The 27,716-nt window shown below is 32.1% G+C and overlaps 1 protein-coding gene across 1 annotated transcript; it reads right to left on the reverse strand.

Annotated features, from left to right (window-relative positions):
• Nucleotides 1–19,925: 19,925 nt before the first annotated feature.
• LOC121222044 (uncharacterized) lies at nt 19,926–27,125 on the reverse strand. The gene is made up of 6 exons (XM_041101931.1): nt 27,121–27,125; nt 26,912–26,987; nt 26,482–26,673; nt 20,802–20,894; nt 20,626–20,727; nt 19,926–20,469 (listed from the first exon to the last, which is right to left on the reverse strand). Exons 1-6 carry the CDS (start codon nt 27,123–27,125, stop codon nt 20,224–20,226), a joined length of 714 nt encoding a protein of 237 aa, XP_040957865.1. The 3' UTR covers nt 19,926–20,223.
• Between the last annotated feature and the right edge of the window lie 591 nt (nt 27,126–27,716).

A 27,716-nucleotide genomic window follows, 5' to 3' on the forward strand; every position in this document is an offset into this window, starting at 1 on the left:
CTACGTTTATAAAGCTGTCCAACATATTTACATTCATATTTACTCTAAGTTGCTCTAATTCCCCTTCTTTTTTTTTTTTTACTTTGATATATTATACTATTTATTAAACACCTTCAACCGGATTACTAACTCGGTCAATTAAATTACTAAAATGTCTTTATGTAATTAAATAGGTCATATTATTAAGGGGTAATTTAGTCTTTTTGTTAAAAAAATAAAAATATGCATATAATAAGATTTGAACCTCCACTTATTGGATTAATAAAACCTTAAATTTACCACTCAATCAAAGCTTGTTTTATACATTTTTATATTAATATGCAAATTGATGACAATACCATCATAAACAATTGTAACGCATTTAATATTGGTAACATGATATATTTATGTGTTCAAATTTCATTTTACTCACAATTTAATCTAAATTTTTTTATTTTAATATCATACATATTTCATGTGTTTTTTATAATTAATTAGTTTTAAATCATAGGTTTCATTATTTATTATATGGTATTTTTAAATACACATTTATATTCTAAAATTGTGATTTTTATACACATACACGTATGATAAGATTTTTAATATTTTTAATATAGTTTTTTCATGGTTTCAATGTATATAATTTTTTAGTATATATCTCATTTATATTATTATTTAAGCCTATATAAATTTGTGATGAACCTAATGAAAATTTTAAATTTCACTTATATGTTCCTTATATTTAATACATATTCCAAAAAAAAACATATTAAAATATTTTAAAATTATTTTTCAAAAAGTTTTAGTTTTTTTAGTACAGATCCATGACTTGGTTTTACTATTTAAAAATGTCAAAATATTTTTAAAATAATTTTATGTTAAAAATATATTTTTTATAATTAAATTTAAATAAACAAATGTTTTCAATTATTTAATTTAAGCACGAACTAAAATAAGTTGAGTCAATCCACTGAAGCATTTTTAGCCCCCACTTTAATTCGCTTTCGGGTTTTTAGCAATAGATTAAGAGCAAAATGGAACCAACAAAAGGAAATAAGAAACATTCAGAATCTGAGTGGAAGGAAAAAAATTATGTAAAAAAATATAGGTATCTTTTAAATTAATGATAGATATTTTAAAAGGAAGGAGTAATTTTTAAAAAAATTAAGTAAAAAATACAAGTTATTATATTAAGATTTTCAACTCCGTTTGTGGAGTTGATACTTTTCACCACTAGTATACTTAGTGTTGACACCATTTTTTGATAAAACGGGGTCGACTTAGATTTAAAAAAAAAATACGAATGTGGGAGTCGCCACCAATCCTTTTTGATAAGGTGTATTGGGCTATCTTAAAAAGTGGCTGTTTTTAATAAACAATTTAATTTTATTAAAATAACGATTTTTGGTCCACGAAATTCAGAAAAATGGGTGCGGGAGTCTGTTACGTACGAGGAAGGATTAGCACTAGAGGTGCTCATGGGCCGGGCGGCCCGGCCTAGCCCAACGGCCTGCCCGAAATATGAGAGGGTTTGGGTAAAAATACAGGCCCGAAATATGGGTTTGGGCAAAAAACGAGGCCCGTTTAGAAAACGGGCCGGGCCTCGGGCACCACTTTTTTATTATTTTTTAAATTTTTTTAATTTTAAAATATTTTTAAAATACTTTTTTTATTATTTTTTAATTTTAAAATATTTTTAAAATACTTTTTTTAATTTTTTAAATAAATTTTTAGTATTTATTAAAAAATGGGCCTGGCCGGGCCGGGTCTGGGCTTATGATTTTTTCCCGGGCCGGGCCTAGGCAAAATTTCAAGCCCATATTTCGGGCCGGGCCAGGCCCCGGCCTAGGACCCGGGCCGAAATTTTTTATGGGCCCGGCCCGGCCCGGCCCATGAGCACCTCTAATTAGCACCCTCGTAACACCCAAAATTGGTACCTAGTTGATTAATTAATGTCTTAGTGTCGAAGATTGAAAACTTTAAAGAGATTTAAAATACGATCCTTTATTGAAATGTTGAAAAGTTTGGGAAAGAAGGCATATTTCACGTCAATCGAGAAAGATGATTATATCCAGTAAGTTAGGACACAATGTCTTGAATTCCCGATGCGCGAATGAATGCCAAAAATTTACTTATTTAAAAGATATTTAGCTATCTCGGATTTAAAAAAGGGATCATGCCCAGTAAGTCAGGACACGATCTTTTCTTAATTCCCGATATCATTTAAAACTTGAGAAAAAAAGGGATCATGCCCAGTAAGTTAGGACACGATCTCTTCTTAATTAATGTTAATTAAAAAACGCTTGAGTTAAGCAGCAAAGGTCCACTCGTCCCGCGATAACAATATGTCACATCCCGTAAGTTAGGACGCGACACTTGAACTCTCGAGAATGAGTTTGCCTTTGATTTTTATTGAAATTTTATGTGTTTGAAAATTTAAAAGGATATTTCGCTATTTAGGTTTAACGAGAAAATTGAGACCAGAAAGTTAGGGTACAATTTCTCGAATCTTAAAAAACGCGAAATATTACCTTATTTTAAAACTTTTTCCTTTTTGAACAATTGGTGAAAGTCGATGAAATATCTATCAATATGCGCGTAATTTGTTTGATTATACTTTAAAAGAAATTGTTTAATACGTAAAAAAGAGTTAAACATGGCAAATAACGGTAATAACATACATTCATAATAATCATAACATAATATGCATCACAAAATACACATATAGCATTGGTACTAATGAATCTTAATGTTAACATGCATGAATAATAATACAAGTAACCATATAACAACAACAATAATAACAATAATGATAAAGATAATACTAAAGAATCTAAAAGTTGGAAATATTTGAAAATTGGCACATAACTAGATAATGAAATGATAGTAATAATAATGACATAAATAAAATATACAAACCAATACACATATATTAAAAATGAATAATAAATAAAATAAATAATGGTGTAAGTTTGATTAAAAATTGAAAATAAATAAACAAAATAAAATAAAATTAATGAAACTGTTTTTTTAATAATAATTAAACAGGCTGAGGACCGAATTGAAATCGGGCTAAAAGTCAAGGTTTAAATTGTAAATAAATAAAAAAAGGGTTGCCTGGAGACTGAAATGAAACGCGCTCAAAACACGAGGGACTTTCAGGGAAATATTCCTCAGTCCCGAAACGTAGCGTTTCAATTGAGGGACTGCATGTGGTCTAAGGACCAAATCGAAAGAGAAGAAAAATTCGCAGCCCAAAATCAAAAAAACTAAAAAGGATCAAATCGCGCCATGCCGCAAAATTTGAGGGACCACACGTGCAAAAAGCCCATTCACCGCAGACACGCGGATCTTGTGGAATGCTGGTTCAGGTCGCAGGTCAGAAGTCCAAAACAACGTCGTTTTGGACTTTGAACCCAACCCCAAAACGGCGTCGTTTCCTCCGGGCTATTTAAGCCAAATATTTTTTTAAAATCCTCATTTCAGCCCTCTTAGAAGAAAAAAAAACAGAAATTTCCTTCCCCCTTTCTTTGACATTTCCCCACATCCGGCCTATGGTTCTGGCTAACTGCCGTTGCGCCGGCCACCAGCAACGGCACTGCCGTGCAAGGTGGCCGAAAAGTGAAAAAAAACCTTTTCGCTCTATTTTTCAAGCCAAGCCTCGATTTGGGGTTAAAATTGTCAAAAAGCCCCCCCAAAATCCAGAAAACGACCGAAAACCCTTCGGCTTCCTTTTCCAATCGAATCTGACAACGGCGGTAGGACCACCGGTGGCGGAAAAGTGAAGCGCTTCAGGTATGTTTCCTTTTTTTTATTTCGTTTATTAATGATTTTTTAAACAACAGATTTGTAAAAAGAAAATAATAGATAAAATTAACAAATAAATCTTAAACAATGAAGAAAACAACAACCTTTTTTTCGATTTCTAATGTTCGTAAAATTGCCAGAAGAAGCAACAGAGGAACTGCTTAGGGCTTTTATAGCCAGATTACAAACGTTTAGTCTCCGTTTCATTTGTCGTTTCCTATTTGTTTTTCTGCTTTAGTCTTTTTGCATGTTGTTTTTTTTATTTGGTCTTTTCTATTGCGTGTTATTCTTTGTTTGCAGGTGTCAAGAGGCAGACGATCGGTGATAGGTGAGTAATGGCGTGCGTGAGGAGTGGCAGAGGCGACAGAACCTGCAACACTGGGCATTGGGCAGAGACGTGTGGCGCCTTAGGGTTTTCCCCTAGCTGAAAATGTTAATGCTGTTTGGGCTAGGTTTTTAATTTTTTGGGGCCTGGTTTTGTTTGGGTCATATTGGGTCTGTAAAATTTGGACTTTGGACTTTTATTTATTTTGGTTTTTTTTTGGACTATATTGGGCTCCGGGCAGAAATTGGGCCTTACACTTAGGTTTGAGATTTATCATTAAGTCCCATCATATATAATTGCTTTAGTTTAATTAGTTCCAATTTGTTAGCTTTAGTTTGGATTGTATTAGTTTTTAGTGTAAGTAAATCTGATATCGTATGTAGTGTTAATATGCCAGTAACAATGATAATGCAATATAATGTAGTAGCAGTAACACAACAGAATGCCTGTAACCGGACAAAGTTAAAAATTAGAAGAAGAATTTTATTGAGGCCTGTATAAACAGTTTCCTTGAGAAAGATTTGTCCTCTCCTCGGTGCTTTGAGTAACATTGAACGTCTGTCTCCCAGGGTACAACAACAAACAATCACAGTAGTAGCACAAGAACAGTGATCAATCGAATACAATCTTACCTTTCTCTATTACCAGGAGAAATGAATTTAGAAGGAAATTTTTTTATATTGATAGTTTTGATGATATATTTTTGAAATCTCTTAACTTGGCTTTATATAGAGGAGAGGAAATGAATGAAGAGATTTGTTGAAAATTTAATAGACATGAGTGAATAGAGACAATGAATGAAAAAAATTCAATATTAAACCAAGAGATACATTTTTTCATAAGATACAACTGTATGGAAAAATACAATATTAAACCAAGAGATACAATTATCATTCATCACTCAATAATTATTTTCCAACACTTAGTCTTTTTGTGTTATAATAGTTTAATTCTACTTGATGATTACTCGAATAGTTTATTTGTGATAGTTTGATACTATGGTTACTCGGACTTGTATTTGTAAATGTAATGTACTTGTACTTGTTACACTTCAAAAAGAAATTACATAAATTTTTTAAAAAATAAAAATAATCTTAAAACATTATTTATTTTTATATAAGAATATTATTTATCACTAATAAACCAATTTCTATTTTATTTTAATTTTTTTACAACTGGGTTGGTGCCACTAAATCAAATGATGCCAAATTCATCGATAAAGTCTTAACTCGGTTGACAATGTTGTTGTTATGTTACAATAACTTGGAGGGTGTGTGTTCAAATGCACCTAAGCAAATGATATCTTCTACTTTAAAGATGGGGGGGAGGGTTATGAGTAATAGATATATATATACACATGATGAGATTTGAAACTAAATTATCACAATCTTTTTTATTTTAACTTTACCATTTTCACCAAAGTTACACTTAATTTTATGTAATTTTTTTTAAAAAATTTACATATATTTCCTTACCCACATCATGGGCCTAGTATTATATAAAGGGGTGTTTGGTGTTTGATTGTTTTCTCATGCTATGATTCATTGGAATTTGATTGATGGAATGTAATTACTAAAAATAGTTACTTTACAACGTTTTGTATATATTGAAAGTATTAATAGGATATGATTTTATCACCTTTTGATAGAATCCGTTACATGAATTGTAACTCCCCAAACTTGGCCTAAACGTTAAGACCGAATTCGGAAGATTACATTGGTCATCAAAATGGCCTAGTAATGATCAAAGTTTTATAAAACAATTGTTTGAGACATTTGTTTATTGTTTGAAGAAAAACTTAGCATGTTATCTTCATTTTACTAAAACATAAAATTTTCCCAATAAGCAATGGAATTTAAGGTTTACTTAGTAAAACTCGATTTCCAATTATTATATATTTTTCAAATCTCATTTACATAACTATGCAACGGAAAAAGTGATATTTAACATAAGTTTAATGGAAAACAGATTTTTATACATGATAAATTACTAATCCATATTTCAATAACCTAAAACAAAATAAATGTCATGCATGTCGAATAAATACAAACTTAAGTCTCATGCCACAGTTTAACTAAATTAAAGTTCCAAATAATAGAAATTATAATATAAAGTCTAAAATGCTTTTAATAAAAAAAATTTTGAGCTGAGCCTTCCGAACCACGTCCTAACCTAATGTGTATCTGTAAAGATGGAAATTAAAGGGGGTGAGCTTAAAAAGCTTAGTGTGAGTCCAATCACAAGAAAATCAATGTAAAGTAATAGACAAAACATGTGAAATAACAGCTCTTTAGAACAAAAACATTCGTATAGCAAGTCACCATAACGGTTTTATAGATCAACACATCACTATAGTATTTCAGCATCCATAGTTTTGTATTCACATGCTTATTTATGGCAATGCGATTTTAGTATATCAAAATAAAATTCCTACCCAACTCTGATACACACCTCATTGGAAGTTCCCAAAACTCATCCATCATTATACACCAGGTTGTAGATAAACCACCACTTATTTGCAGATAAACTGCAACTTTGTTGGTAAAAAAATTGTGGGTAACCCACCAATATTTTTAGATATAAATGTTGGCAAATAAACTATCACTGGGTTGTGGATGCACAACATATTTGCAGATAAATTATCATTCTTCCTCCGTACATATCGTCCCACCCCATGCAATACAATATGTCATGTTTTGTAATAGAACAATTCAACACTAGCAATGGACATGCTTAACATGTATTCAGTTCAACACTAGCAGTAGACATGCTTAACATGTACTTAGTAGAGTGGTAACAATTTTAACACTAACAGTTTATTAGTATCACTTTGACAAATGGCACGTAATATTCACTTATCATGCGATGTAACAATAGAACTTTAGTTAGAAAATCACAGATTCCAGAATAAACACAATTTCAGGGGCTTAATCGAGCGAATAAAAAAACTTTAAAAATAATTCAAGGAATATTTAAGGACTAAACTAAACCTATCAATTTCTAGGCAAAATCGTAAAACAGGGGTCACACGGCCTTGTGGCCAAACCATGTGAAAGGGCTAAAACCATGTGGAAAGGTTACATGGTCATGTGGCCAGGCCATGCAACAGATTGTGGCTGTGTCAAAGGTAAAATTTACCCTACAAGAAGGACATGACCGTGTGGTAGACCGTGTGGAGGAGCTGTGGCCGTGTGGTTCACGAACTAGCCTGGGGTTTATAAGGGCATACCATGTGAAAGACCGTGTGGCCCTAATCCTACAGACGACCACTAGCAATTCACTTGGGAAAAAATACACTCCTTCCACTAGGGTCCGGATTAACGATTGATGTCAAGATTGGCAAGATTATCTAAAGATTTAGGCAAGAACCATAAAATATTGATTAATCGAATGAAAGATTTAATTGGAATAACAATGTTACAGAATTACGAGTTCTACTTATTGAAACGAATGCACTTATCAATCTTTGATGAAAATACAAGTGCTATTGTTGGCAATTTCAACAACCAGTAAAGAAACGAATGAACGGGGAATGATTTAATTCAAAAAAATAATTAACAGTAATAGAATAAAAATTTGATGTAAAGAAAAGGAAAAAAAAGGGAAAAAAATAAAAAGAAGGCAAAATTCTAATAGGAATTTAGAAGAAGCAAGATGCCAAGTCTAATCAGGAAAAACAGATAGGATAAATACCTAGGGTTTGGAAACCCTATGGGGTAGCATGACAATTTACCCAAGGCTGCCGAATAAAAAGAAATGCATTTGAGGTCAAAGAGTGGCTCAAACTAGGATCACAAGAAGGAAAGCTTAGCTCTTTAACCATTAGTCCCGAAAATTTTTTCTTGTTAAGTTTTATCCTTGACAAAATATATTTTAGATGCAGCTTTTACCCTAGGTTGCCAAAAATAAAAGGAAAAAAAAAGGGAGGAAGGGAGCTCGAACTTGGGTCTTTAGGGAAGAAACCTGAAACTTAACCATTAAGCCTAATTCATTTCTTTGTTTAACCATTTCAATTAACCCCCTATATTTTAGGGCGTGATAACTCTCCCCTCCTTAAAGAAATTTCGTCCTCGAAATTTACCTAGTTCAAACAAATGAGGATATTATTGATAAAATGTATTTTACAGTTCTGGCCTCCTCAATGCTATGATTTTTCCACAAAACCTTAACAAGTAGGATCCGTTTCCTTCTCAAAACCTTTACTTCATGATCTAGAATTTATATGGGTTCCTCCTTAAAGGACAAATCCGGTCTTACCTCAATCTCTTCTATTAGTACAATATGGGAAGGATCAGATCGGTATCATCTCTATATGGAGACATGAAAGACATCATGGATGTGGTCCAGTTCATGAGGTAGTTCTAATTTGTATGTCACTAAATTGACTTTCTTAAGGATTTTATAAGGTCCGATGAACCAATGACTTAACTTGCCCTTTTGTCAGAACCTCAACACTTTCAAGAAGACTTGATCTCCGACACCATATTCAATGCCCTTTTTTTTTAGGTCCGCATATGAACTTTGCCTATCCAAAGCCGCTTTCAGTCTATCCTGGATTAATCTAATTTTTCTTTTAGACTCCAATACCACTTTGGGAACCAAAATTTTCCTTTCACCCTATTCGATTTAACACCATGGTGTTCGACACTTACGACCATACAAGGCTTCATAATGTGTCATCTGTATGATCGATTGAAAGCTATTATTATAGGCAAATTCAAATAAAGGTAAATGTTCCTCCCAACTACCTTAGAATTTGATAATGCAACCCTTTAACATATCTGAATAACCTGTTCAGATTGTCCATCAGTTTGCGGATGGAAGGCAGTACTAAAATCCAAATGAGCACTCAGTGCCTCATGTAGTTTCTTTTAGAATCGAGACGTAAATCGAGGATCTCAATCTGAAATAATTGATACAAGTACTTCATGTAATCTTACAATCTCCGAAATATATAACTTAGTCAGCTTTTGTAAAGAATAATTTGTACGGATAGGTACAAAATGAGCTAACTTAGTTAATTGATTTGCTATCACCTAGATTAAATCTTTCTTGGTGGGGTGTTAAGGGTAACCCACTAAAAAAGTCAAATTGTTATTCGCTCCCAATTCCATTGAGGTATTTTAATTAGTTGTAACAAGCCAAAAGGAAACTAGTGTTCAGCTTTTACTTGCTGACATGTTAGGCACGTAGCTATGAAATCCGTCACTTCTCGTTTTAATCCAAGCTACCAATCTGGTTCCTTTAAATCTCGATACATCTTATTTCCTCTGAGATACATGTCATAAGGCCTACTATCTGCTTCTCGAAGTATGAACTATTTTAAATCCTTATCATTCAGCACATAATACCTCTCTCGGAAGCACAAAATACCATCGACATTAAACCCCAATATAACAGCCCGATTTAGACCCTAGTCGAAACAGTGATTTTGAGACCACAAATCCGAGGTCAAAAAATATTTTAATATTATTTTTTATGTTTATGGTATGTTATAAGGTATGAGTGAAAGTTTTGTGTGATAATTTTACCGTTTGTGTGCTCGATTAAATAAAAAAAAAACTTAATCGCGAAAAATGCAAAAGTTGTGTGCTAGTAGTTAAAAGTGTTTAATGGCTATAGTTTATTAAACCAAAGGCCTTATGATAATATTATACCATTAATAGGGTTAATGGACATAAATGGGCTTGTATTAAATGGTTTTCATGTTAACTCATTAAGGATAAAATAGTAATTGATGTTTTAATGTTTATTAAATTAAAACAAAACATGCATTAGTGGTCATTTTGTGTTCATCTTGCCGAAAATACAAAAAAAGAAAAGAAAAGAAAATAAAAGAAAAAGCTAGCTAGGTTTCGGCTAGAATTTTGCTTGATTAAGGTATGTGTTTTGATCCATTTTTTATGATTTTTATATTTTTGTGGTTGTTGCTTAATAATTTATCAAGCCCATGCCTCAATTTTAGAATTTGATTATGATTTTGAAATGATTCATTGATGATTTTGTAAGCTTTGTGATGATAGTTGATGAAACATGAAGGATATGTGATAGATAAATATGTTTTGTATTTGGATTTTTAATGAATTTGAGCATTTTGGGTTAAATTGTGAAAATGAGAAATTGAGGGGTTAAGATGTGAAATAAATTAAGTATATGGGTTGCTAGGGACTCAATAAATATTCTGCCAAGCATGAGTATAAATAAATTATGTGTATTTTGTGTATTTATGATTAGGGACTAAAATGTCCAAAGGTGAAAATATGAGTACTAATTTGAAAAAAATGCCTAACTATGTGTTTATGGATTTATGTGAATGAATTGTGAGATTTAATAAGTGAATTTAAATGTATATAGATCAAGAGAGGAGAAATTCAGATCTAGAGTGAAGCAAGAACAAAGTGCTCGATTGATCGACTAATCTAGTCGTTGCTACGTCCGAGGTAAGTTCGGATATAATACATATGGTTTTAAATAATGTTTAAATTGGATGAAATGAATAGAAATGAGATTGTGAAATTTAGTATATGAAATGTGGATCGAATATATGCGGCACTAAGTGTGCTGATATCAAATAGCTACGGCTACAAAAAAAATGGCACTGAATGTGCGAGACTAAAGCAGCGTTGGCTAAATAATTGGCACTAAGTGTGCGAATCGAAGCCAAATTTTGGTTTAAAGTAAAGGCACTAAGTGTACGATATTTTTAGCTTTGGCGAATTTGTTGGCACTAACTGTGCGATGTCCTCGAACATTAAAAGAAGACCGAACAAATTTATACATTGAACGTTGAAGTGGTAAATGTAATAGATAAGTACGAGATGGTACAGGTATGTACGAAACCTATATGGTTGATGATATTATGTATGAGATAGAAGCAAGAGTATGAAAATGAATGAACATGGTTGAATAAGTGGGAATGAGTAGTGTAATAGCCCTTTTGCCCGGGCTTTTAAAATAATAAAAACAAACAAAAATAACCCAAGCCTGCACAAAACAGGACATGGCCCAATACAACAAAACTACTAGCCTAGGCCCAATTACCCAAACCTCAAAACACCAAAACCCTAGATGCATTCGCCTCAGCGCCGCAACAGCCCCTACGACGCGCTCCAGCAGATCTGATCGGCGCACGTTGCGGAACCACCCCTTTTCCTCACGTCGTACACTCCACGAACTCCTGCAATCGCTGACTCAAAGAATCCAGAGGAGAAAAACAAGCAAAAAATAATGTCATCGATTTATTTTCTTTTTTTTCTTCAGCCTATAAAAGGCCATTTAATATGTAAAAGAAGAGGGGGGAAACAAAGACAAATATTGTATTGAAAAAGATACCAAATCAGAGAATCGGAGAGGAATTTTTGAAGGTATTTTGCTTTATTTTTTAGAGAAATCTGTGGGATCTCTATTTTTTTTATGTATCTATTCTCTGTTATAAAACAAAAACGAAAAGGGAGGAGTAGTGGAAGACTCACCGTCATAGCGCCGTCGGAGGACCCCCTTTGTTCCGTCGTCACCGGAGCACGGAGGGTTTGAAACAGCAGAGAGGGAGAGATTTCGGCGCAGTTGAGGAGTGGCTGAGGGAATTTGGTTTTAGGGTTTTTAAAATCGGGGTTATATAATGCACTAAACGACGTCGTTTGGGGCCTGCTTCAGTGCGCCCCAAAACGGCGTCGTACAGCCTATACCCATGCGACCCAACCCATAAACCTGTTTGGATCCGAGCGTCTGGCTTCAAAGGGGAAATTGCACGTTTGGCCCCTCCCTCTTGCAGCGCGTTTCAGCTAAATCCTGTTTTTCTTTTTTTAAAATTGGGTCGCAGATTTTATTTTTGTTGCAATTTGATACCCCGCTGTGTGGCATTTTAGGAGGGAAGGAATAATTTCCTTTTAGTCCCCCTTGGTTGCTCGCGCGTTCAAATTGATCCTTTTTTTAATATTGTTCTAAATTCGCCCCATTTTTTCGTTTTTAATTCAATTTAACCCATTTTTAGTTTTTCATCACAGTTATGCGGTACCATTGTTTTATTTTATTTCATTTACTGTTATTATTAACATTATTATTATTATTTCATTCATACATACGCGTTTCTTATCATATGATATACATGCGCATATTTTTAATATGTGCATACATATCTAGGCCTTCATAAATGCATGCATATTTATATATACGTTTTTCTTTATATTTTTCTTTATTTTTATTTTCTTAGTTTTTATATACTTATTATATATACTTATTCATTTTATTTTTCCTATTTTATAAATCTATATACATATACATACATTTAAAAAAAAGTTTTTAATACATACATATATTTTTTGCATATACAAACACTTTTTTTTACTTTTGTAAATATGAATATACGTATTTTTTATATTATCCTTCATAGATTTTTTTTTACAAACATGTGTATATATGCATACCTACATATTTTAATACATATTTTAATACATTCATTTTCTATAGTATAAATATATATATTTTGCTTTTTTTTTAAATTATTATAAATATTTTTTATACACATTCTATTATTTTATATGCATATTGTACATATATACATATATTTACATACACACATATTTCATGATATACCCATACATTTATATTTTGTAAATACATAGACATTTATAATTTAAATTAAAGTATGTGTTTCATGTTGTGTATTAACATTTTATCTCGCTTTTAAAGAAAATGTATGTTTTCATTACAGCATGAAAATCATCATATTTTATGAATTTTCAAAATATTTGGCATTCGTGATTCTCGAGAAAGATCGTGTCCTAACTTACTGGATTGCGGTTATTTTTCGACGAATTTAGAAAGCTAAGTATTTGTTTTGCAATAAATCCGCAAATTTCAAATAAAAGCTTATTCTCGGGAATTCAAAAATGTTGGGTCCTAACTTACTGGTCATTACATTTTCTTCTCGAAATAAGAATTTTCAAAAGCAAAAGGCAATATTCAGGTATTTTGAGAATTTAAAAACATTGTGCCCTAACTCACTGGGTGTGGTGTTTTATTTCTTTGAAATACGAATGTCTTATCGTTTTAATTCATTCATGAAATAAAAAAGTTTCCTTTTAAAATCTTTTCAAGTTTTCGACACCAAGGCATAAATAAAATCAATTTGGTACCAATTTTGGGTGTTACGAGGGTGCTAATCCTTCCTCGTGCGTAACTGACTCCCGAACCTGCTTTCTCAAATTTCGCAGACCAAAATTATTTTTAAGGTGCGCCGATCACACCTTAATAAAGGATCGGTGGCGACTTCAATTTTAGTTTTTATTTTTAAGTCAAAACTAAAATTTTTGTTTTCAAAAAAAACGGTTTCGACAAGTAGAAACCAATATACTTGTATGTGAGCTAAAAGAAATGGTATAAAATGAGTAATAGTTATGAATGAGATTGAGTAATGATATGAATTGAACTATGTGTTAGCAAATATGTCATATAGCATTTTAAATAATGAATTAAATGTATTATATTATGAACTTACTAAGCTCTAAGCTTACTATATGAAGTTTTCTCTGTTTTACAGTATTATAAAGCTAGCTCGGATCCGGGGATCGTCAGCGACTCAATCACACTATCGGACATCTATTTTGGTACCTTTTTGAAATGTATATACTAAAGTATGGCATGCATAGACTAGATAACTTGGGATTTGTTTTGAAAGGTGTAAATCTTGCCATGTGATATGACATGATATTAAATGTGATTATGGTTTGATTTTGATACATACTTGGTGTTGAGAATTGGTATGTTTTTATGTATATACAGCCTAATGAGAAATAGTCAATTTGAGTAAGTTGGTGTGAGATTTTATTATGAGTTTGGTATACTTTGGTATGGAAAAATAAGCATAAATTTGTTCTTTTTTATAATAGGGATTGAATGGCTACGATGTGGTGATGATTGATAAATGTATGTCAAATTAATTGTATAATGATGTGTATTGATCAGTAATGCCTCGTAACCCTAATCCAACGATGGACTTGGGTTAGGGGTGTTACACCCAAATCCTTAGTTTTGTCATCTTCCACCTACTTAATCCATGGCAACAAAGATACATCTAATGGTTGTTTAGCCTTAATTTCATTAACCAAGGTGGGTTTCACTTGTAGTTCCACTAGTAAGCCTTCATCATCCACTAGACTTAACCTAGCAAACATTATTCTTACATCAGTCATCTGTTTCCTACTTAAAGTATTTGTCACTACATTGACTTTTTTGGGGTGGTATTCAATCACACAGTCATAGTTTTTTAACATTCTATCCACCTCAGTTGTCTCAAGTTCAACTCTTTTTGGGTGAGGAGATACTTGAGACTTTTCTGATCAATATATATATAGAACTTCTCATCTTACAAGTAGTGCCTCAGAATTTTTAGTGTGAATATCATAGCTACCAACTCCAAATCTTGAGTCGAATAGTTGCACTCATACAACTTTAACTGTCTCGACACATAAGCAACTACTTTTCCACCTTGCATCAACACACATCTAAGGCAAGTGTAGAATACATCGTTATACACCACATACTATTTTCTCGACTTTAGCTGAATTAACACGAGAGCTTGAGTTAACATAGCCTTTAGCTTTTCAAAGCTAACTTGTCGTTCCCCCATCGATTTAAATGGAACATTCTTCCTCAACAACTTGGTTAGATGAGCAGAAATTAGAGAGAACCCTTCAACAAATCTCCTATAATATCAGACTAAACCAAGGAAATTTTAAATTTTAGAAATTTTTTGGGATGTTTCCATTCTAGAATAGTCTCTATCTTTTTTGGATCTACACAGATACTCTCTACGGATACCACATGTCCTAGAAACATAACTTCCTTAAGCTAGAATTAACATTTGTTCAGTTTGGCATATAGTTTCTTTTCGTAGAGGATTTGCAAAACTTTTCTAAGATATTCCTCGAAATTGATTTCAATTTTTTATTAAACTAGGATGTCATCGATAAACGCAACGATGAACTAAACAAGAAAGGTTTGAAACACTCGGTTCATTAAGTCTAAAGAGGCGATAGGAACATTGGTTAATCCGAAAGACAAACAAGGATTCATAATGACCATACCAAACTCCTTATAGAGCTCATAATGCACAGCTTTAGGGAGCTCATAATGCACAACATATTTACAGATAAACTGTCACTTTTCCTCCATATATATCGTCTCACCTCATGCAATGCAATATGTCATACTTTGTAATAGAGCAATTCAACACTAGTAGTAGACATGTTTAACATGTACTCAGTAGGGCGGTAACAATATTAAAATTAATAGTTTATTAGTATCACTTTGACAGATGGCATGTAATATTCACTTATCATGCGATGTAGCAATATCACTTTAGTTAGAAAATCACAGATTCTAGAATAAACACAATTCAGGGACTTAATCGAGCGAAACAAAACTCTAAAAATAATTCAAGGAATATTCAAGGACTAAACTGAACATATCATAAATTTTTAGGCAAAACAATAAAACAGAAGTCACACGGCCGTGTGGCCAGACCATGTAACAGACTGTGGCCATGTGTCAAACGTTAAAATTTACCCTATGAGAAAGACACGGTTGTATAGCAGGTCGTAAGGAAGAGTTGTGGCCACGTGGTTCACAAGTTAGCCTAAGGTTTGTAAGGGCACATGGTTGTGTAGTCCACTCGTATGGTCCACACGACCGTGTGACCGTAATCCTACACACGACCACCAGTGATTCACTTGGGAAAAGACACACACCTTTCAACAGGGTCTGGTTGACATTCCTTATGCTTGATTCTAGTCTGACGTACCTAAATTCAGTCCTTCAACGGTAAATATACACAATTAACTATTAATGTCAAATTTTGCAAGATTATCCAAAGATTAGGGCAAGAACCATAAAAGATTGATTAATCGAACGAAGAATTTACGTGGAATAACGATGTTACAGGATTACGAGTTCTACTTATTGAAACGAATGTACTTACCGATCTTTGATGAAAATACGAGTGCTATTGATGGCAATTTTAACAACTAATAGAGAAATGAGTGAACAGGGAATGATTTAATTCGGGAAAGCAAAAATAATTGACAATAATAGAATGAAAATATGATGTAAAGAAAAGGGAAAAGAAAGAAAAGAAAGAGGAAGGCCAAATTTTAATAGGAATTGAAAATAAGTAAGATGCCAAGTCTAATTAGGAAAAGATAAGGCTGTCGAATAAAAAAATGCATTTGTGGGAAGGAGTGGTTCAAACCTAAGATCACAAGGGGTAAAGCTTATTTCTTATTAAATTTTATCCCTGATTGAATATATTTTAGATATAGCTTTTACTCTAGGTTGTGGGAAATAAAAGGAAAAGAAATGAGAGGAAGAGATTTGAACTTAGGTCTCTAGGGAAGAAAGCTAACACTTAACCATTAAGCCTAATTCATTTCTTTATTTAACTATTTCAATTAACCCCCTATATTTTGGAGCGTGGCATGAATACATTTGAAAATGATACGAAGCTCACATCAGAAAACATCTTGTATATTAACTCCAGATTGTGAAAATATACAATTTGTATTTTTTTTCATTTAATTGTAAGTATAAATTCAAATGTATCTATACATTATGACTAAATCACCAATAAATATCGAAATTTGTTTGAGTTTACCAAATTAAGCCATTTTTTGGAAGAATTGCGAGAATAGACTGATTTTACAAAAACGCTTCCATCTGAAAGCGTTTTTAGGTGATTTGCAGAAAAACACTTCCAGCTGAAAACACTTTCTACGACATCAGCACTAAAAGGGGCAGCACCAATAATTTTTTTTTTTAATTTTCTAGTGCTACCTATTAATGTGAAAATAAAACTTACAAAACAGACCTTTATATAGACCCCAAATCTCATTTCCCTTGTTTTCTTAAGCAATGTGGCATGCGGTCCCTTGTTTTCTTAAACAATGTGGGATGTGGGATGTGGGATATGGGTATATATAGACTTATAATCCATTTGTAGTTTCTTCCTAGATAATGTGGTATTGCTTACTATTTCAACTAACAACATAAGATTAAAGGCTACACTTAATTTTTAAAAATTAAAGACAAAACTTTGTATAACATTAAACTCTAACAAAATAAAACATTATAAACTCCTATACAAATATTATCGTTATAAAAAAAAGTCCAATAGAAAAGAAAGACAAACTTACACATATAGCAACACATAATATTTTATATATAAAATATTATAATTATAAATATAAAAATTCATTATATTTTAAACTTTTTTATTATATATATTTATTATTTATCTATATATTAAATATTCTTTTATATTATATTATATTATATTATATTATATTATATTATATGTTATATTGATTCTATTAGTATATTCTATATTAATATAGTAATATAATATTACTAATAGTACTACCTCCATTTTTATTTTTTAGTTTATTTTATATTTTAGTATATTTTACATCTAAATTATATAGAAATTTTTTTATATAGATCCATCGATTTAATAGGTTTAATATAGATTAAATTTATTTTTATTTAATTTAGAGTTCTAAATAGAGATGATTAGAGTCAAAATTTTAATATCTATACATAAAATATTATGTGTTACTATATGTGTAAGTTTGTCTTTCCTTTTTTTATTGAATTTTTTTATAACGATAATATTTGTATAAGAGTTTTATATCTTTAAAAACCTATTTTGTAAGTTTTATTTTCCCAATAATAGGTGGCAGTAGAAAATAAAAAAAATATTGGTGTTGTCATTTTTAGTGCTGATGTGGCAGAAAGCGCTTCCAGCAAGAATCGTTTTTCTGCAAATTACCTGAAAGTGCTTACAGCTGGACGCGTTTTTCTAAATTTAACCTGAAAAGGCTTCCAATTGGAAGCGTTTTCGTAAAATCGGCCTATTCTCATAATTAATCCAAAAAACGACCTAATTTGGTACATTTAAAAATTTTTCGGCATTTATTGGTAATTTAGTCATACATTACATATGTGGTTTGAAATTATCTTAATATTAAAATTTTGTATTGATGAAAAAATATATTTTAAAAAACATTTAAAACAAAAGAAAATATAGATATTTATCTAATGATAACATGTCTATGAATTGTTAAAAAGGAAAAAAAATGTAAAGTAGAATTTGCAAATTGAAAATAAAACGAAGAAGAAAAATTACTTTGGAACAATCTTAGAGATCAGATAACGAGAGAACATGCAATAGTTGTTGTTTTTTTTCCCTTCTTCTTTTTAACCATGAGTATATTAATACTCTAAGCATAAATCAAAGAATTTTATCCTAGCAAATTTTAACAATAGATGGGTAAAAAATTATATTAGTATAAATATAAATAAATGTAATCCAGCTGGGCATTGTGTTGTTATCGTATCATTTTCCAAGTTTTGGATTGGAATGGTTTTATTGTTTTTGTTTGGGTTATTTTTTTAAACGATATTATTTTTATTAAAAATGTAATATTTATTGATCTAAATTGAAAATAATACACTTAAATAGTAGAAAAAAGCTAGAGATCGCAACCCAATCATTTTGCTGTCAACCACCTAATTTTCTTTTGGCATTTGATGTGTACATGACGAGAAATTTGTAGGATTTTGAAGGTACAACACAAAACTTTCATTTGCCTTCCATCACTACATATTTGATTTATTAAAAATTTATGATATAAGAATACCAAAAACCGTGTTAATCTTAGCTAAGATTGATCATTGAAGTTAACAAATTGAGATTTGTAGAACCAGTCTCCTGAGATATTAGTGTATATATATATCTTTTATGTTAGTATAGTTTATTATAATGGTAGTAGGGGAGTGGGGACCTAATGATTTCGTGTTATACCTGAAATACTCTGCAACTAATGGTGACCTTGACGGAATATAGACGAAGGACAAAGGATGGATTCAGACAGGTTATCCTTGTGTCTAACCCAAAATGTGTTCCAAACTGTGACATGTTGTACTATATAGGTTGGTTGGCAGGAGCTTTTTTGGCCTGTACTTGGGCTTATTCACACAGATATCTGGTTGTAGATTATTGGCCTCAATGCAGTTTTTCCTAAGTTGAAGACTGTAGCAACCCATGAACTCTTACACCAGCTGGCCCCAGTAGAAAAGATATTGGGAATTGGTTAACACTATTGCTCTTCAGCCAAAAAACTTTAAAGTAGCGGATCAAAATTAGGATAAATCTCAAAATTATATATTAATTATTGTTTAATGTATAGTTATATGTATAAACTTCGGTTTTGTGTAAATTTATACATGAAATTTAAATTTGATTCAATTCATATAAATTATTAACACAATTATTAATATAACATCATTTTATGTTTATATATTGCATACATAAATAATTATATTATCCAATATAAAAATAAATCGATGTATTTATTTCTTTAAATGTGCATTGATTAAATCAAAATTAAAGTTTCAAGTACATATTTGAACCACAATTAGGATTTTACGTGTATAATTGCTCCAAATTAAAATTTATGCATATAATTTCACTACAACAAAACAGGCTTTTAGCGATTGCCGCTATAGACAATGTCGCTAATTTTGGCGGCATTTCTTTCACATAAACGCCGCAAAAGAACATGACCTTTAGCGGCGCTTTTATCACAAACACCGCTAAAGAACATGACTTTTAGTGGCGCCTTTTTCACAAACGCTGCTAAAAGCATCGTTCTTTTTCACTAACTTTGGCAAATTTTTAGCATCCAATTTTAATCCATATGCAACCTTTCCTGTAGCATGGAATCCAACCAAAAATAGCAAATCTAAATGATACTTCAAATTCAACGAATGATATATGATATAAATTGATAAATGAAGTATAATTCAAATTATTCTTACAATAATGTTAAAAGTTAAAATGTTAAAAATATTCATACAATAGTCTAAGATGGTGGATTTCGTGACTGCTGAAACATCTTCATCATATTCTGAAGCTGTAACTGGAGTGTGTCGTACTTTTTGCTCTACTCTGCTTCCTTCGCTGCTGCCTCCGTCTTAAGTTGTAGTTGGAGTTCTTCATATTTTCTTTCAACTTCTGCTTTAAGTTAAGTAATTCGCTCATCTGTACTCGCTTGCATCTATGTCATCTGGTCTCTTAACCTCTGAACTTCAGCTTGAGCCTGACTCCCCGAAGGCATGTATTGTTGTGAGCTGGATCCAAAATATTGGGTTGGGTTAACAAAAGATCCTTGAAATCGAACCCGACCATACCTTTCAGGACCCAAAACTTCAATGATAATCCAGTTATCAATGTTGTCAAGATGAACAGAACTATCACTCAAAGTAATCGCTTTATACTCCGCCTTTTTATCCTTTAGTTTCTCCTAATAAATCAATCAAAGAGTTAGAAACGCAATATATATTATAAAAACAAATGCAAAATAACTTAACATTATTTGCATTACAAACAAATAATTAAACCATTAGAATTAAACACTATAAATATTTAAAATAATTCAAATTTTATTAAGTAAACATACCATAATTTCTGTAGCTTCAGAAGTCATAAGAGATCCATCTTTCTTCCTATGTGTAATGTCAAAAAGCTGAAGGTGTCCAACTTTTTGACCAGACAACAGTTCCTACAATATAGTAGTAAAAATATTATTTAATAGAAAGTAATAAATATTTGACACTATTAATAAATTCAAAAGACCTCGGCCTCAGCTACACGAGCAAAACTTTTTGACCCAACTGTGTGAGTGAATTTCTGTTTTTGCCTGTTGTTTGTTCTAACTCGTTCACGATCCTACATTATGAAATTATTATTACGTATATAGTAAATACTAAAACCAAAATAATTATAAGAGTTTGGAAGTACGTAATACCTCTCATTTCTTTGAATTCCAAAATCTAACTGCATCTTCTCACTGGTAGCTCAGCATTCCCGGCAGGACATTTCGCAATTTCTCTTCAAGGGTTATTTTTGTCTTAAAATATTTTTTCTTTAAAGTACTTTTATTGTCTCTCCATCTTTTTCCCAATGCCTTCTTGACAAAATTATCTGAGACCTCTAAAGCAAACCTCTCCTACAAAAAACACAAGTTTAGAAAGTAAATATAAATGAAACTTAAACCAAAGTATTATAAATTACATTCACATATTGGCATTTGATGCGATGACTCGTAGTTGATAGGTAACATATTGGCATTTCATGCTATAATGCCCAAATATCCTGCTAAAATTCGAGCTTCTGATCCAACAGGCTGACCAAGATTGTTTCTAGATACTTTGACACGCTCGACAGGATTTAACTCGTATAAATCTTTAAGTAGCGTACGTCCTCGACCTCTGCGCATCCCATCACTTTTCAGCTGAAAAATGGTATATTATAATATAAGAATTTGAAAAAGAAATCAATAATAAAAGTCAACATGCATGTAAATTAAATTTAACATTATTTTGAATTTCTGCAGGTTCGTCAGGTGTATTCAGAACATTCAAAGATCCAATAGCAGTCTGTTGTTCACTATTTGTTTCTTTCAAATTTGGAGTATTTTGAGCAATACTTAGATCTCGCAATCTTTTTCTAGGCATTTTATCTGCAATACACATAAAATAGTTGAAATTTTAGTAACTAATTACAACAATAATAGTACATATAAAATAGTTGAAATATTTAATAAGACCAAGATTTAAATTATGATATTACATATAATTAAAAAATCGTAAAATCTTACTACATCATAATTCGTAAATATCTTCATCAACATCCTGGCGAACCTATTGAAATTGTGTACTAGTACTAGAGATATTTTCATTTAAGTTTTGTTCTGGAAAAGACAAAGTTTCTGATCTTTCATCGATGTCATCTCTACTTCTATTGCCCATGTCAAACAAGTCTCTAGGGATGTTTCGGAGTACAACGTACCAACCCTCATCAGTTAGATCTGTCTAGTAAAAAACTTGTTTCACTTGAGAAGAAAATACATACAGCTCATCTATCAATTGTTGTCCAGTGTGAATCAATCGAGAGAAGTTCACCATTGTAAAACCAAATTGATTTTGTTTAATTCCGTAAGCAGTATTAACATCAGCCCAATCACATCGAAATAAGACAACTTTCCATTTGCCATAGCAATCCAACTCAATAATGTCAGTAAGAAGTCCGTAATACTCCACATTTCCCTCAACAGGATTACTGTCCCTAGCACTAGCATAACTTGTAATTGAAGAATTAACAACTATTCCACAATTTTGAGTTCTCCTCAATCTCTCGCAATATTTCGTATGAAATCTGAATCCATTGATGAGGAAGGCACTATATCTTTTTACTACTCTATTCGGACCTTGGGAAAGCCATTTAAATTTGTCATTGACGTCCTTCCCACTCCAAACCTATTGAATCGAAAGTAAATTGAGTAATTATAAATGTTATGAGAAAACATTATTATTTTTCAGTGAAAGCTTCAATTGCATACTGTTTGGCTTAACCATTCATGAAAAGATTCTGTGAAAAACTTATTAATCTCTCGATGTTGTAATCTTCATGAGCGTGAACGAGATCTCAAGATTTGTTTGTACTCAATATGTTAAAAAGAGGTTTACTTTGTTAGAAGATAAACAAATTAAAAAGATGAATATTTATCAAATTCTAGAACTTACTTGTGTAATGGTTCCATTGAATCGTGGTGAAAAAGAACATATCGATGTGCTTGTACCCACGATCTATCATCTAATTCTACAATTTCAACTTTACCGATTGGTTCTCCATAACTTTGAAATAAATAAGTTTCGGCCAAGTTATGATCAGTGAGCCCAGCATTTCTACTTGGTTTATTCAGTCTTGTTTCAACATCTTCTAAATATCTAGAACAGAAAGTCATACACTCCTCTACCAAGTAACCTTCGGCAATTGATCCTTCTAAATAACACTTATTACAGTAATAAGACTATAATTTGGATAAGAACCTAAACACGATATACAATATTATCAAAAGTTGTAACTAAAGGCATAGAGGTGAATAAATGAATAATTAAGAAATAAATTAGCACCTCTCTACAGGATACATCCATCGATAGAAAACAGGTTCACCAAGTATTGCTTCATGAGGGAGATGGATTAGCAAGTGCACCATAATAGTGAAGAAGGAAGGTGGGAAGATCTTCTCCAAATTGCATAAAGTTAAAGCGGCTCGATCTTGTACTTTATCAAGTTCTTCAACATTCAAAACTTTGCCACAAATGGCTTTCATTATATTGGATAGTTCAATTATACAAGACGTCACCTTTTTGACATAGAACACCGTAAAGTAACTGGCAGTAAATCTTACATCAAGAGGTGATAATCATGTGATTTTAAGGAATATAGTCTTCGATCTTTAAGACTCACAAATCTTGATATATTTGATGCCTACGTATCTGGAACCTTTATATCTTCCAACACCATGCAAAACACTTCTTTCTCTTTCTTCGACATTGAAAAAATAGAAGGCAGCAACTGATATTTCCCATTTGGAAGTACTTAGGGATGAAGATCACACCAAATTCCCATGTGAACTAAATCAAGTCGACTCTGAAGATTGTCTTTTGATTTTCCATCGACATTCAAAATTGTCCCAATGATGTTCTCGTAAACATTTTTCTCAATATGCATGACATCAAGATTGTGTCGTAAAATGTGATGCTCCCAATAAGGCAACTCAAAAAAAATACTTTTTTTCCACAAGTCTGCCTCATTAGGATCATCATCTTCATCAAATTCATCATCAGATTCATCCCTCGATCTTTTCTTTGTTTGCGTATTGGGCTGTTGATTCATCTTCCCATAACTGAAATTCATATCTTTCAAGATAAACAAGATTTCAGATCCAATGGTTTGCGAAGGAGCTTCTCTAAACTCTTCAGTACAATCAAATAGAGTACTCTGAAATCTAAATCTATGGTTTCCCGGTAACCACCGACGATGCCCCATATAAGAGAACTTCTTCCCATTATATAACCATTTCAAACATGTTTGCGCAGCACAACAAGGACAAGCATAACGTCCCTTGGTGCTCCAACTAGATAAATTGGCATAAGCCGGGAAGTCATTAATAGTCCACAACAAAGCTACACGTAAATTAAAGTTCTCCTTTCTCAATACATCATATGTCTCAACACCCGCCCATAACTGTTTTAACTCTTCAATGACTGGATGCAAATAGATGTCAATATCATTTTCGGGACCTTTTTCTCCAAGGATAATCATAGATAAGATAAAGAAAGATTGCTTCATGCATATCCATGGAGGCAAATTGTAAGGAATAAGCACTACAGGTCAAGTACTGTACGAAGTGCTCATGATTTTATAAGGATTAAATCCATCAGATGCTAGCCCAAGCCTCACACTCTGAGGATCGCTTGCAAAGCTTGGAAATTTACTGTCAAATGATTTCCAAGCTAAAGAATCCACAGGATGCCTTAATAATTTATCATCAGTTCGTCCATCATGGTGCCACGTCATAGACTCAGTTGTCTTCGACGACATGAAAAGCCTTTGAAACCTTGGTATTAGCGGAAAATATCGCAAAATCTTAATTGGCTTCTTCCTTAACTGTGCATCATTTTCATCATCATTCACATCTTCTATATTTCTATTCATCCAACAAGATTTACCGCATACATGACAAGACTGTTGGTTTTTCTGATCACCCCAATATAACATGCAGTTATTTGGGCAACTATGAATTTTGTTGTTCCCAAGGCCTAAATTATTTATTAGTTTCTTCATATCTTTGCATGAATGAGGGATTTTTGCAAACGGAAACATATCTCTCAAAAACTCTAACAACATTGTCAAAGAGTTTCCGATCTACCCTCCCAAACATTTTAATTGAAAAAGACGAATACAGAAAGACATTTTTGAAAATTTTGATCCCTCATAAAGTTCTTTATTCATTTCATTAAGTAACGTGTAGAACTTCGCCGCTTCTCCATTCGACTCTTAATCAGGTACACTTCTTCCCGTTTCGATAAAAGCATTTCCACCAAGATTACAATCATCGGATGCAACAAAGTCGGGTGGAAACAATTGCAAACCATGACTGAGCATATTAAACGCATCCCACAACATACCTTCTATGTCATCTTCTCTAACAGACTGATGGTAAGCACTATGAGGATAAGCCGGATTAATCGTTGAAGAGGTTCTACTAGGTGTGCACTCTCCATGGAAAATCCATTTTTTATACCCCCGAATAAACCTATCAACAATTAGATGTTCGTAGACAACTTCACGAAAATGCTAATTGATGTTGCCACACTTCTTATACGGGCAAAGAATCATATTCTCTTGGCTTGCATTTTGAAATGCAAAATTTAGAAAAGTTTGTACTTCATTTCGATAGTCGTTACTTACCCTTGACAAATTCATCCAAGACTAGTCCATTTCGTAGTTCTTGAAGTCTAAAATTGACAATAATTTACACAGGTAAATTGTTTATTTACAAGTATAAATAAGTTCTGTAAGTTATGATATGATATATATTTATGTATTATGTAAGTTATGTAAGTTATGTAAGTTATGATATGATATATATAAGTAAAATAATAATATAAATATTTAGTTTTAGAATTAAGGTAATTCATATTTTGATAAATATAAATTAAGAACAAAATAAGTTGAAATCAAACGTAAGTTCAAATTTCGAATAATAATACAAAGTTGTAAAATAATAATACAAAGTTGTCTTCAAAGTTCGAATTTCGTTCTCTCTTTAAATGTGCAATGTGTATATATACAAATATTATGAAATCAAATGTAAATATAAACAAAAATTAATATAACATTAGTAACCATAAATTGAAATATGAACGTAAATAAAACTGTTTAATATAATTAAATACAATATCAAAATAATTAATATGTCTAAAATAGTAATAATTTTGAAATTCAAACTTAAAATATTATGTTTTATACTTCCTTGATTAATTGGGTTCCATTAAATGTAAATACATGTAATTTTGACTTAACAAGAAAGCAATCAGCCCAAGTGGAAAGCAAATTTCCACAAATTCTATAAGAGAAATTATGACATTAAAATGTAAATAACAAAAATATGGATTAAAATGTATTAGTTATGACATTAAAATGTAAATAGCCAAGTCTATAATCCATGGCTAATGTACTGCTGCCCCGTTACTAACTCCATGATATTAGTTATGCTAGGCCAAGCATAAAAGTGAGCTTTTTTAAGCCAAAAGGCAAGCATTTATCTTCTATTTAAGGAACTAAAAAGCCCAACCATCTTGACATCATGGCATTAATTTCATAGTGAAGGCACTATTAGAACATATGGTATTCAAAAAAACAAATAGAATAACTGAAAAAGAGAGAGGAGGGGATAAGAAGAAACCTGTCGAAGGAAAGCTTCTTTTGCTCTGAAAGATGCCTCCAAAAATTCAGCTTCTTTCTTTAGCTTCCTTATTCTCTCCAAGTCAGAACAAGCAGCTTGTAATTGCTCTTTCCCAGCCGATGAACTTGAAACATGCAACTCTTGAAGCAAGTTTTCTAGCCTTTTCAGACCTTCTTCAACACTCTTTAATACCTGAAAACAACATAATGTCATTGCAAATTAGAACCGTTCAAAATTTTTAAAATAAAGACACATTAGGACTGCAAGACTTATGAGAACAATAGTTCATTTCCTCCTAGGATTCATAAAAAAAGGGCAAGCGCTAACAGCAGATATACTAAAGCATATGGTACCAGCATAGGCATAGTAGCAAGTTGCAAACTACATGTAATTTACTTTCAATGAATCTAATTTCAAAGGGAGGAGGAACCTTATCAAACAAATTTGATTCTTTCTCAATTGCTAATCTAGTTCTACCAACAACACTAGTCTCAACGATTTCCCTTCTGCATCACATTTTCTCAAGTATAGTCAGCAATCAGCAATAATAAAATATAAAGCACCATTGTCCAATAAATGCAAGACTTATATGACATGAGAATGAGAAGCAAGTAATAAACATGAGATCCAATGACTAACCGCATCATTTTTGCACAACACCAAAAATAAATAAAATGAAAAACATAAAATAAAATTATCCCTGTTAGATAACTCTCTCTTCCCTTTTAAAACACTTTGGTTATTTTTCCCTTCTAAAAAATAAATCAAGACACGAGAACAATTCTTCAATATCGATTTCAAGGTTACCGATTTGGGGAAAAATAGTTGGGCTGCTGATTTCGGGTGGAACTTAAGGATTTCGGGGGGAAAAAAGAATAAGGAGAAAAGGTTGGGGGAAAAAAGTTGAGGAAAAAAGGTCGGGCTGCAAATTTTGGGTGAAATTTTAGGATTTCAGACTAGTAAAAGGGGGAAATGAAATTCAGAAGAAGGGGGAATGAATAAGGTTCATCGGGTTATTGGTTGGGTAAAATGGAGGAGAGCAAAACGATGACGTTTTGCCTTAAAGAAATCAACCTTTGTGGCGTTTATCCACAAGCGCCGCTAAATCCCTACATATTGCGGCGTTTAACCGAAATGCCACTAAAAAACCTACAAAAACGGCACCATTTTTATTAAAACAAAATAACATGTTGCGGCGTTTTTTGGTAGCGTCGCTAAATCCCGACCTATTGCGG

The sequence above is a fragment of the Gossypium hirsutum genome, chromosome D10 (assembly GCF_007990345.1).
Source record: "Gossypium hirsutum isolate 1008001.06 chromosome D10, Gossypium_hirsutum_v2.1, whole genome shotgun sequence".
Lineage (NCBI taxonomy): Eukaryota > Viridiplantae > Streptophyta > Magnoliopsida > Malvales > Malvaceae > Gossypium > Gossypium hirsutum.